This window comes from Sylvia atricapilla, chromosome 10 (genome assembly GCF_009819655.1).
Source record: "Sylvia atricapilla isolate bSylAtr1 chromosome 10, bSylAtr1.pri, whole genome shotgun sequence".
In the NCBI taxonomy this organism is placed as follows: domain Eukaryota; kingdom Metazoa; phylum Chordata; class Aves; order Passeriformes; family Sylviidae; genus Sylvia; species Sylvia atricapilla.
In genome coordinates, this window is record NC_089149.1 from 527,501 (window position 1) to 540,209 (window position 12,709).

Genomic DNA, 12,709 nt, shown 5'->3' on the forward strand with positions numbered 1-12,709 from the left:
GCTGCAACAGCCACAGCCAACCAGGTTTGCTAATTTACAGCTTTGTTCCTTACAGACAACTCGAATTCGGTGCTTTAATGAGCATGGGGGTTTGGATCTGACCTCTTGTTGGCCTACACATTCTCTCAGAGGGCTGCAGCACGGCTCAGTCGGCCCTTAGCCTTGCTCCAGAGGTGCTGCAGTTCTGTTTCTGATGCTAAAGATAATGGACAGTAGAGTTTCTGACTCACTTTTGACATTTATGGGCCACGCTGCTTATTTCTGCTCTCAGGGATGCAAAGAGCAAGGGATGATACACAAACCCATGATTTATTTCCGTTCTGTGGAGCCAACAGCTCCTTTCAGCACAGAACTCGGGGAAGGCCAGGGGAGCCTTTGTGCAGAGGGGTTGCAGGTTCCTACAGTCAGAGTTTAGCAGTCCGAACATGTTCTGACTCTCCTCTTCCAAGAGTAAAACAAAACCCTGGGAACATGGGCCACACAGAAACTTCCTTGAAACCTTTGTTCCAGCCTAGAGATTCTCTTTGGAATGGCCCATTGCTTCAAACAGAGCTCAGTTAAGAAAATGCCCATTAGAGTCTGGGTTTGTTTCTCAAGAGCCACCCCAGTCATTGCCGTGTTTGGATGTATTTCAGGAAAATGAGAGTAATGCTTTACCACCTAAGTGATTAGAAGTCCTCCCAGGAAAGCCAGAACCAGTGCTCTAAAGAGGAGGGGCTGGAGCTGCACCTGAGCACAGGACGCTGTCAGAAGGGCAGATTTCTGTACAACACCTGGCTGAAAGTGCAACAATAAAAACGTTTTAAAGAGCCTCCTGTTCTCTTCTAAAAGCAACTTATTTTTTGAGATTTACTGGGCAGTTAGTTGTCCCTGTCATGGAGCTGTCAGTTCTGGTCTGGTATGCTCTTCCAGCTCAGTGGGATCACGTGTGTGCCCCTTAAAAAAGGGAACTCCAGGTTCTCCTCAGCACTGTGCAGGTGTGCTCCTGTGTGTGGGATGAGCTGTGCAGGTAAAAATGTCAGTGTTAAGGCAGGCTTCCCTCAGCTCCTGGCTCAGCACAGGTGACCCCTCAGGACACCCAGAGCTGCAGAGTGAGCCCCAGGGCCTTTGGCTACGAGCCTTTGCACCTTTACCTGTTGAGCACCACCATTTTGTGCTGCCCCAGCTGTACATCCCTCGTTAACCTGTCTGCTTCCTCATCTCTCAAAAATACAATTCCCAAATGGCATCATTGCAGTGACACCTAGGTGGGCACATCCCGAGCCTCCAAAGGGACCTGGATGTTGTAGAATTCCAAAAACAACCCAGGTTAGTCTGCAGCCAGCACCTTCTTCTCTTTAGAAATGTTTGCTGAATGGACAGCTCACTCAGGGCTTTAGGCTTGGCCTAAGAATTGGTGTTTTGAAAAGCTGGTTCATAGGCAGGGCTACCATATGTGTCACCACAGCTAGCAACCTCCAGTATGCCCAAAGTCTCTTAATATTGCAGTTTATTGCACCAGACAGTTATTTCAGCGTGTCTCTGTATCCTGTGCATGTCCTCAGGGTTGTGAGAACAAGACAAGGCACAGAAAAAGTCATTATTTTAAAATCATCTCTCTTAGTAACCACGCACTTCCAGCTAGATGACAGGGGAAAACCTGCTGCTGTAGGATCTGGTCATTTCACGCCTTTCCTCCCCAGAGCCTCATAACACACTTAGTGCAGTTCTGCAGCCAATCCTCCAAATATACATATATGGCCATATATGTATATGCCATGTGAGCAATGCTGAAGGTATTTAATGCCACCCAATGCCGTGTGCCTGCATGCCCAAGGCTAAAGATCTGGCCCTTCTCCTTCCCGGGCTGGTGCCGAAGGTCCTTGGTCTGCTCGCCAGCACTGCCCCTGATGCTGCTCCAGTGGGGTGCCACAGCCCGTCCTGCAGCAGTAGGAAAACATGGTATGAGAAGCTTCATTCTGCTCCAAGCCCGTTTCTGTGGAGTTGGCAATGCTGTGGTGTGTGAGCTGCCAGGGGAGGAGAGGGCACACGGGTGGAGAAACAGCAGCAGCACCTGCCAATGAGTTAGCCGAGAAGAAACCCCGTGTTCTCTTTACTGGGCAGATTCACAGGCCAGCCTTGGTGCCCAGCAGGTAAAAGGGTCTTTCCAAGTGCCACAGCCCTTTGGGATTGTGCAGACCCACGTTGTGTCCTGGGCACATCTGCTGCCCTGGGCACTGCGGGGCTGCGGTGCCACTGTCACCCGCGGCCAGGGCGCAGTGTCACCTGTCAGTGGCACTGCTGGCAGCTGGCTCCCGTGTGATCCTGGCTTCTTGAAAGGGCACCTGAGCTGGTGGGCACTTGAGGGAGCCACGAGCTCAGTGCTGTTTGTGCAGCTGAACGTTCTGGGAGTGGTTTCCTGCCCGGGGAGGCTTTGCTTGCCGGCTGTTCCCGGTGCTGTGAGAGGGCAGAGCTCTTCTCACACAGGGGCTCCCACAGCCACGAAAATCAAGCTCAGGGCATCGTAGGTTTGGCATTCAAAACCCAGGGCAGTGACAGCAGTGAACACTTCACAAAATCACTCTGAAACGAGGCCACTGTAGAATTAATTCATCATCTGAGACGCTGAAAGCACAGAATTTTGTGTAGGCCAACAAAAAGGGCTATTTTCAATTACTGCACTGCATGACTTGTAGATGTTAACTTCTCCTATTTCCTGAACAATCAGTAATACTTATTTATATTTGTGCAGTAGTACTTAACCCAGTGTTTTCCAGTTGTAAGTCGCTATTGTAGCACTTCAGTTGACTTTAACTTATAGTTACAATATAAAATCCGCCAACTGACAGCTGATCCTCCCTTTCCCAAACTGATGTTCTGTAGCAAATGCTGTGCCTCTGGGTGGGCTCAGTGCCTGTGTCACTCACTATTTACATTTCTTACCTGTAGATACCCATAATATCTGCCGAACATCTGACTAGCCACAAGTATGTTACACAGATGTAGACTTTTGGTCATCAAACAGTAAGTTCCCAATGTGTTGTCGCTGTATTTTTTCTTACTCTTACGTGTGTAATTCGTTGCTCTAAGGGGCAGAATATTTTTATTTTCTTTCTAAGTAAACCAGTGAGCTCTGGGGGTGGAGGCTCTGACCCCCCTGAGTGGCCATTCCTCTCTGAGGGGCCTCCCGTGGGTACCAGTGGCCACATCATGTGTTAGTTTGTACATGCTCACCCAGCAAAATCGGGGTTCACAGGGATTTGTGTTCCCTCTGTGGTGGCCTCAGCACTGACCTGAGCTGAGGGGCACATCAGGGGGAAAGATGATTCCATCAGGTTCTCTTCAGAAGGAACAGCTTTTAAATCTTAAAATTTGGAACCCCAGCATTTGGAAATGTGATGCAGAGAGGGTGGATTGCCCAGGGTGGGGTGGGGTGGGATGGGATGGGGTGGGATGCATGGATGGATGGAGGAGGGAGGGAGGGATGGATGGAGGGAGGGAGGGAGGGATGGATGGATGTATGGATGGATGGATGGATGGATGGATGGAGGGATGGATGGATGGATGGATGGATGAGGGGTGAATGGATGGATGGATGGATGCATGAGGGATGGATGGAGGGATGGATGGAGGGATGGATGAGGGATGGATGGATGGATGAGGGATGGATGGAGGGATGGATGGAGGGATGGATGGATGGATGGATGGAGGGATGGATGGATGGATGGAGGGATGGATGGAGGGAGGGAGGGATGGAGGGATGGAGGGATGGAGGGATGGAGGGAGGGATGGATGAGGGATGAATGGATGGATGGATGGAGGGATGGATGGATGGAGGGATGGATGGAGGGAGGGAGGGATGGATGGATGAGGGATGAATGGATGGATGGATGGATGGATGGAGGGATGGATGGAGGGATGGAGGGATGGAGGGATGGAGGGATGGATGGATGGATGGAGTGATGGATGGATGGAGGGATGGATGGAGGGAGGGATGGATGAGGGATGAATGGATGGATGGATGGAGGGATGGATGGATGGATGGATGGAGTGATGGATGGATGGATGGAGGGATGGATGGATGGATGGAGTGATGGATGGAGGGAGGGAGGGAGGGAGGGATGGATGGATGGAGGGATGGATGGATGGAACACTCAGGTGGGATGGGATGTTTCTGCTGCTGGAGGGTTCCTGCAGGGACACAGCCCCCTGTAGAGCTGGGGCTGCTGTGGTCTGACGGCGAGTCCTGGCAGTGCCCAGCCCACCCTGTGCTCTTCCCTTCCCTGCACAGATGGTATCGGAGGCGAAGAGGCCGGATTTGGGAGGGAAGAGGCCGAGCTCATTAGCCATAGTGTATGTAAATACTGTCCAGCAGCACTGGGAACCCCTCAGCAGTGACATCACACATTGCATGTTAACGAGACGAAGCGAGACCGTGGGACTCCACTGCACACTGTTGCCTATCTACTTTGTACATTGAATTGATATTTGTGCTGAGGTGATCTTGTTGTCTAAGCCCGCGGCAGCGTCCGCCTTTCCCTGCCCTGGAAAGGCCGACGCTGCTGGAAACAGAAACCTATTATGTATTGGTACGTCTGTAGACCAAGATATAATTTTTTAAAGTAAGTTTATTTCTTTCAAGGTTTACAAATAACAAAGGTGCACCTTGTATTTAAAATTGCCATTATAGACGAGAGCGTGCATGCACAGTAATTTTTGTTTAAGAGTAATATTTTTAATGTAATAGATTGTAAGAAATGAGAAGAGAGGAATCTGACAGAGATGAATGTGCCAAGCAAAACCACAACTGTGTATATTTTAAAGCACATCAATGGCTTTAAGTACCACGTTGTTAAGGATTCTCATGAAGTGCCATAGACTGTACATCCATCAGAGTATTATTTCCGCAGTGTTATTTTCAGAACCACGTTTTCACTGACTTGATGAGTACTGATCAGTCAAAGGGCCACCGTTCTGTTTCAAACCAAAGCTGTCTCAGAAATGGCCAGTTGCTCCTCACAGCCAGTGGGCAGCAGCAGAGAGATGCTCCAGCTGTGCACAACCCTTACGGACACCGTTAACCTGTAAAACTGTCCCAAGGCGTCGCGTGGTCATATTATGCGTATTTACTGTATGAGGTGAGCTGCGAAAGGGAAAAGCCATTTCTGAGACACAGTAACAAATGTTTGAGGAACTTCTTTTGCTCTATTTATAGCCTCTGTCGCCAGTCACAAGGACTATAAATGTTTTGCAGAGATGGGTTCACTTTAATTCATCAAGTCCCGCGCCCGCGGTGACTCTAAACAAAGACGCAGAAGCACTGACAGCAGATGCATGACAAACCAAAATAGGACAAATGAGATGTTAATTAGTGTAGAAATTGGGTGGGTTAATACTCGGGTTGAGTTTTTATATGTGATTTTTTTTTTGTTGTTGTTCAGATTAACTGCTTATAGCCTTAGAAAGCCTTTACAAAATAAAACAAACAAATAGATGTGCATTCAAGTTTTAAGAACGGATTCATCCAAAGGAATTCCTTTTTGTGGTTTGGATGTTGCAGCCAGTAAAGGATCTTTTTGCTCTGTTCAGCCAGGGGCTGCCTGGGGCCAGGCCCCGGGTGGGCAGGGAGGGAGAGGCGCGGGTTCGGTTCTAGAACTCGCCATACTCCGAGTTTACTGCGAGTTTTTATGCTTGAGAGAGATGCTTATAGATAAGAATGATGTGTTGATTTTCCTGATTGTACTGTACATCTATTAAAGCCTTAGATTATTACATTACGGGTTAAAACCCATACCAATGTAATTTCAATCGTGTAAGAAAGTATAGGTGACTTCACATGTTATTGTAGTGACTTACCATAGAGAATTACTTATTTTTTTCTCTTGTTAAAAGTGTAGTTTTTATTTCTTACATTTATTAGCTCGTTTTCATTTTCTATTACCAGTTGATACCATTTCAGTTCGTAGAATTTTGTTTTATTAGAGTTTACTGATGACTTTTTGAAAATACAAAAAAAAAAAAAAAAGTAGTTTTCTTCATAACATACTCAGTTTGGAATCTACATGTAGTGTCTATGAGTATTCGTATTATTGTTAACTAAATGATTTCTATTTTACTGATCTACTATGACAATGTAAGAATGTCAGTCATTGTTAGTTCTTGTCTAGTTTTCATTAAAAGAACAAAGATCTTTTATATGGATATCTTATAATTATATAATCATTGCTAAGTAAGAAGTTAAGTTGTTGCTATGGCAACAATCCTGGCGACAATTGAGTAATATTTGATGATTTATTTTGTTTGTAATTAGTTATTATGAGAAAAAAAAAATCTAGTTCCTAGATATTAGAATAAAATTTATTTTCTACTGTATCCATTTCAAATGTTAAAATATTGTTTAAATATTTTTTGAAATCCCTGAATATCAGGCCTTGTTATAAATAAGCTGCATAATCAATAGATCAAGGGACTTTTGTTGATAATCCAAATACTCAAAGTTTACGTAACAAGAATTTTTAGTGTGTGTGTGCAAACTCTTGAGGGTTGATTATGCTGCAGTTGGGACGTCGAGAGCGAAGGTTGACTTTTTGCACTTCTGTATATAGTCAAAAAAGAGAGAAACCTGTATAATAGTAAGATCTTATTTTGAATAAAATGTCTATAATTACAAGAGTTTTGTTAAGGCTAAATAAAATGACAGGCTGAACAAAATTGCTTGCAAAAGTGGCACAGAGTTAGCACTCCATCCCCCTTCCAAAAAGTTGCTTTGCTTTATGTGGACAGCTTGTAGTTTGCCAGGATTTTTTCAGCTGGAAAGATCTGCCATCCTTCCGAGATCTCATGACTGACAGAAGCTCCACTGGGTCAATCTGCCTGAAAAATCATTAAGAAAAAAAAAAAAAAAAAAGGAAAAAAAAAAAAAAAAAGGAAAAAAAAAAAAAAAGCAGGTACTTCAGCCCATCCAGGGAATCATGGCTCAGATATTCCGTACATTATTCAAAATCTACTGCATGTTTAAAGTATCAAAATATATTAAAGATATATGCTATTCAAACCATTTTCTGACGATTTCAGTGGTTTCTTGTTCACAAAAAAAAAAAAAAAAAAAAAAAGGTTATTCAAAAGAGATACTGACGTTCACAGGAGCTCAACCACGGACAGGCAAACGGAACAGCGCCCGTAGCTGTAGGGTCGGGGATGTTTTTCTCGCTGTCGTGGTCCTGTTCTTTTAGCAGGTGAGAAACAACCTGGAGATGTTCCCTTGTCACGGAACCTGGCCGTCCCGAGTGCCAGAGCTGGGAGCAATCAATCAGTAATTAACTAACGAGCTGCTGGCCGCAGCCCCCGCTTCATCTGCTGGAAGGACGGGCGCGCTTGGGTTTGCTCCTACGTAACCACAGACTTACTTTGGCTTGTAGTTGCTCCAGTTATGTACTCTGTCCTGGCTGCAATTTGGGTTTATGCTTATTTTATTATTACTGCTATAGTTGACCTTGCTGTATGGAAAAAAAAAAATAAAGTGAAAATTGCCCTAATAAAAGGTCTCTTTCATCATTATCTTCTCCTCTACCGGGTTAAAAGTGGCTCCGCTGTCTTCTGTAGGTTTGAACGTGGCTGAGCATTTGTGGGACTGCCCACAGTTAATTTGGGGCTTTATTTGTTTCATTTATTTATGCTGGGGCTTTTCTGCAGCAGCATGTTCTATCCCCAGGGTGTGTATTAAAATGCCGCCTGTCGAGGATATTCCCGTTAGATCCAGGAGGTGAATACAGAGCACAGAGATGCTCTGGATCAGCCTCAGCTGTCGTTACCCTCCGTGACAGCACTTCTGAGGTTCAAGGGCCACACTGGACACCCCAGCCCGTCCCTCTGCAGGGAATGGGGCACTGGGAATGAGGAGTGGGGCACTGGGAATGAGGGGAGGGAGGAAGGGGGGCACTGGAACTGGAACAGGGAGCTCGGGGTGCAGGGAATTCAGAGTGAGGGGAATGAAGGGAGCTGGAACCGGGGGGACAAGAGTGGGGAGCATGGAACCGGGGGAAAGGGGCACAGGGAACACGGGAACTGGGATGCAGGGCACAGGGAACAAAGGGAACTGGGAGATGCAGGGGCACAGGGATGGGTGCAGCCAGGCGGTGGCTGACATTAGAGGGAGCCCTGCTGCCACATGTTGCAGTTCCTCCTCGCTTTCCCACAGATCACTGGTAATCAAATATTTTGATCACGACATCACAGCTTTAATTGATAGAAGGAAACACCGCCGGGCAGTTGTAGTTTGTTTTTGGTTTTTGTGGGGTTTTTTGTTTTGTTTTCCCCTTTTTTTTTGTTTGTTTGTTTGCTTGTTTGTTTGCTTGTTTGTTTGTTTGTTTTTGGTTTGGTTTGGTTTGGTTTGGTTTGGTTTGGTTTGGGTTTTTTCCCCAGGAGGATTCGGGGTGTCTCCTGTGACCCGCAGCATGAACTGGCCTTTCCCAGACAGGTCTGTGAGCACCGGCGGCTTTGGGGGCTGTGCCCTGAGGGGTGGCCGGTGCCACAGCCGGGGCTGGTGCCAGGACACCCGACGCGGGGTGCCCGAGGGGTCTGGACTCTGCCCTTTCATCGGCAAGCCACCAAGGGGAAATGTCATTACCAGCGCTGCCAGATGCTGCTGGCCCCAGCCCCTCAGTCGTGGTTCTGGTGCAAAAAGGAAAAATGATGAACAGATCGTTACTGCATGAAACCCATTCTGAAACATCTGTGAAGTGAAAACTTCATCCTAAAATAGATGCACAGAGAGGGGTGGGGGGAAGAGGAGCAACTCACAGGAGAGATCTGAGGGAATTCACAAAAATCCGATTTGCCCTGTGCAGTTTTCGGAGGTCCCTGAGCCTCTGCCCGCTGTATTGACCTCTCCCGTGGTCCCCATCAGTCGCTTCGTGTCTGTTCTCCCAAAGGCCCACGCTCTTTGGAGGATGTGTCTCTGCAGGGAGATGTGCACCCCGGGCTGAGTTCCCTTTCCTGCGGTTAATTTACGGTTCTTTCCTTTGGAGGAGCCTCCTGGACCAGGGGTTGGCAAACGCTGGCAGTGCTGGACACCTTCAGCGGTGACCCCGCCGAGCTGCCCCCGGTGCTGTGAGCCCCCGGCCCAGCCACCCCTGACAGGTGACAGCGGTGTCACCAGGGGGGAGCTGCTGCTGCTTGGGGCACCTGGCCAGGGCTCGGGTGCCAAACGCAGCGCAGCGCCCCCGGAATTCCCTGGCCCGGGCAGAGGTCCAGGCCGGGCTCAGCGGAGCCGAGCGGGGCTGTGGGTTCTCTGCCAGAAGCAGGGTTTGGTGGCCCGGGGCCGTTCCTGCCGCCCCCATGCTGCAGCCCGGCTCCGGCTCCGCGCTCCTGACTCAGCCGCAGGTGCCTGGAGCCATCCCTCTTTCCCAATCTGTTTTTACTCGGGGAATTCGGTCGGCACTTGCTTTCAGGGCAGCAAAACCTAATCCAGCTGCGAGTTCACACCGCGGCTCCGTGTGGGGCAGATGCGGGCAGAGCCCCGTTTTTCCGGGAAGGAGCGGGGCTGGGCTGAGCCCCGCGGGTCCTCTCGGGTCCCACCCTGCAGCCGGAGCCACCCTGGGGATCCCGCAGCTCCGAGCGGCGAGCGGGGAGAGCAGGGAGAGCAGGGAGAGCAGGCCTGGGGCTGGCTGCCTCCTCCTCTGGGGACGGGATGGGATGGGTGGGATGGGATGGGATCACACAGGACAGGATGGGATGTGGCCCGTGCCCTGAGTGCCCCAACTGCAGGTGCGCACACCAGTGTTAGAAGCTGCCAGGCCCCTGCTCTGTGTGCCATGTTCCCCTCTGCTGTCATTCCACACTCACTGCTGGAACGGGGCCTTCCCCGTGTCCCGGATATTTCCTGGCATTTTGGTTTGTCCTGCTGCAGCCCTGGCCAGTGCCTCCCCTGCCCGGGGTCAGTGTCCCTGCAGCCAGCCAGGCACAGCAGGGAAGGGACACGCTGCCAACCCCGTCCTCCTTTTGCTTTTCTTCCCTCCTTTTTCTCCCCCATAGTCCCGGCGATAGTTGGTGACGCTGCAGTTTGAAGGTTCCCACTCATAACAGATGGGCAGCATTTCTTGTGCTTGGTTTGTGAGTCCTTTCTGGATATTACCGATTGCACAAAGCAAACTGCTGCTTCCCAGGTGCCATCAGCTCAGAGGCCTGCAGGCCAGGAGGGGCCGGTGATGGACCTGGAGCGTGCCCGGGTGTGACTGCACCCTCGGGCTCACAGCATTTTGTGTTCATCTTTGAAACCCTCCCATCCTCCCCTTCTCAGCTGAAGCCTCATTCTGGGGAGAATCTGTTAAACACACATGATTCCTCGCAGCCTTGCTCCGACGCAGTTCTCGATGGGAACAGGAAGAAACGTGTCAGCGCCTTCGTGTCTCTTCTTGCCTGGGGAGCAGCTCGTGTGCCAAGCTGGGAATGCTTTGGCAGAGATGCCGCTGCTGCCGAGCACAGCCCGGCGCTGCTCCAGCCCCTCGGGACGCTGCCGGGGCCGGAGATGCTCCCCCGGGGCCGGAGATGCCCACCCGGGACCCGAGATGCCCACCCGGGGCCGAGATGCCCACCCGAGGCCCGAGATGCCCACCCGGGACCCGAGATGCCCACCCGGGGCCGAGATGCCCACCCGGGGCCGGAGATGCCCACCCGGGACCCGAGATGCCCACCCGGGGCCGAGATGCCCACCCGGGACCCGAGATGCCCACCCGGGACCCGAGATGCCCACCCGGGGTCAGGATACTCCGGCCGGGGGCTGCTTCTGCGGCAGGCTGTTGTCTCTGCGGGTTTCTGCAGGGTCAAAGATAAAACGGGAGATCAGAAAATGAACATCCGTGGGCTCCCGAGCATTGGAAGTGGATGGGGAGCACCACAATTCATTAAGAATATAACTCCGATGCACTGTAATTAAACCAAACCCCGAAGGTGTTAGCAAATCCCGTGGGGGGTTGCTTTAATGCAGTGTTGGCTGTCAGAGCCCTGTGTCCGGAGGCCGTGGTGTGTCCCCGGGCTGAGGATCCGCGCTCCCGGGGCCGCGGCTGTGCGCTGGGGCCGGCCGGAGTTTGGGGGGAAGAGCAGAGCAGCTCCATGCGCTGTGCCTGCGGGCAGCTGAGGAGGAGAACATTTAAAAAACTCCAAACCAAGCACCCATCCCAAGGAGAGCCCGGGGCTCACATCCCGGGGCTCCCGGGGGTCTCGAGGGTCCCGGGGCAGCGCCAGGACCGGAGCTGGCACGGGAGATGCTCAGCAGCGCCCAGCGCCCCCCGGAGCCGCAGTCCCGGCGCTTGGCACGGCGCCGCGGCAGAAATCGCTGCGATAAGGCAAAAATGTGCGATGCTTTATCAGGGGAGGCACCAGAGGCGCCCCAGCGGCCGGGCCTGCGGGTCCCCGGGGCGCAGGAGGGCTTTGAGGGGACGGTGGGGACAGTCCCTTGTGGGACAGCCCGGGGACAGCCCGGGGACAGCTCCAGCCCCCAGCAGCAGCTCTGACTCCCCGCTGCCTTTTCCCCACCCAGGCTGAGCCCCAGCTTTGCCATTATGGATTTGTCAGCAGCAGGGGAGCAAATGCAGTGAAAGGGAAAATCCTGCCACTCATTCTGCAAAACTGCACGGAACTGGAACTATTTCAAGAAAGGGAGAAAAAAAGGGTAAACTTTCAAAGGTCTTTCAAAACCAGGGTTAAACAAGGAAAGACTTGGAGATGAGAATTCAAGGACTCAGACGAGCTTTGCTGAGGAGAGGTTTTCTTCCCTGTTAGTTTTGCTCATGGGTTTATGTCGGTTTTACGGAGCTGTACAGTATAATTTATCCAGTCTCTCCTATTTATGGGTACTTTCAGAGTAGAATGTTGTAGCAGCTTGAAGCTCTGGCCATGCTCCAGCACTTTGGGTTTAACACTACTCGATGGAAAAAAATTAATATTTCGACTCAAATACTGGATAGCAACTATGAATGTAAAAACTTCTCAGCTCCCTTCAAAACATGTCAGAATCGCCCAGGGAAGAGGAATACTGAATGCCGTTCCGTTTCAGCAGCAGCCCAGGCGGCTGTGCCGTGGGTGTGCAGGGCACAGCCCCGGGCTGTGTCCCAGCGACACTCTGAGCCCTTGGTGGGGACACCGAATACCTCGGGGCTTCTTCTGGGGGCAGCGCCTTGGGGTGGGGCTGTGTCAGCGTTTGGCATTTCCAGCAGACCCAGGGTGGCCCGGGGGGACCACGGGAAGCTGCTGGAAAACCCCAGCATTTGGTGACCCCGAGGCTTTGGTGTCCTTTTCAAACATCCGCCGGTTTTCCACGGCTGAGAAGCGTTCCCCGGGGCTGCAGGAAGCGGCAATCTTTACAAAAATGTGTGACCTTCCCGCAGGAATGTTCTCCAGGAGCTGCCCCAGAGGCAGGACAGAGCACATCTCCCGCCGCCGCCGCGGCTGAGCACAGGGCTGGGTTCTGCAGGGCTCCGCAGGAATCCGCACAGCCGCCCAGTGCCGTTAAAAGGCGTTAATTATTAAGCAGCGCTGTGTCTGGGGGAAGTTTGATAACTCAGGGCCGGAGACAGAGCTCGGCCTGCAGAGCTGCCGGTGTGGAGCAGCCCGTGGTGCAGGGAAGGAAATTATAAATAAAAACCTTACCAAATGTCAACGAAGGCTTCGGCACGAAGGGCCCAAGTTCAGATAAAAGGGGACCTATTAAGGGTCACTTTTTCTCAGGCCTTGA

At 51.0% G+C, this 12,709-nt stretch overlaps 1 protein-coding gene across 26 annotated transcripts in view; it reads left to right on the forward strand.

Moving 5' to 3' along the window:
• The window catches only part of MBNL1 (muscleblind like splicing regulator 1), a 67,009-nt gene extending 59,490 nt beyond the window's left edge, over window positions 1-7,519 (forward strand). For 20 of the 26 annotated variants that reach the window (XM_066325626.1, XM_066325610.1, XM_066325612.1 and 17 more), the window contains 3 exons: window positions 1-24; window positions 2,929-3,003; window positions 4,271-7,519. The exon at window positions 1-24 is cut by the window's left edge and continues 71 nt beyond it. In XM_066325626.1, coding sequence (XP_066181723.1) covers window positions 1-24; window positions 2,929-2,985 — 81 coding nt within the window. In that variant the 3' untranslated portion in view covers window positions 2,986-3,003; window positions 4,271-7,519. Of the gene's footprint in view, window positions 25-55; window positions 216-635; window positions 1,942-2,928; window positions 3,004-4,270 lie in introns of those variants that run through there. The other 6 variants (XR_010744336.1, XR_010744337.1, XM_066325618.1 and 3 more) reach the window with 4 other exon arrangements.
• The last annotated feature ends 5,190 nt before the right edge of the window (window positions 7,520-12,709 follow it).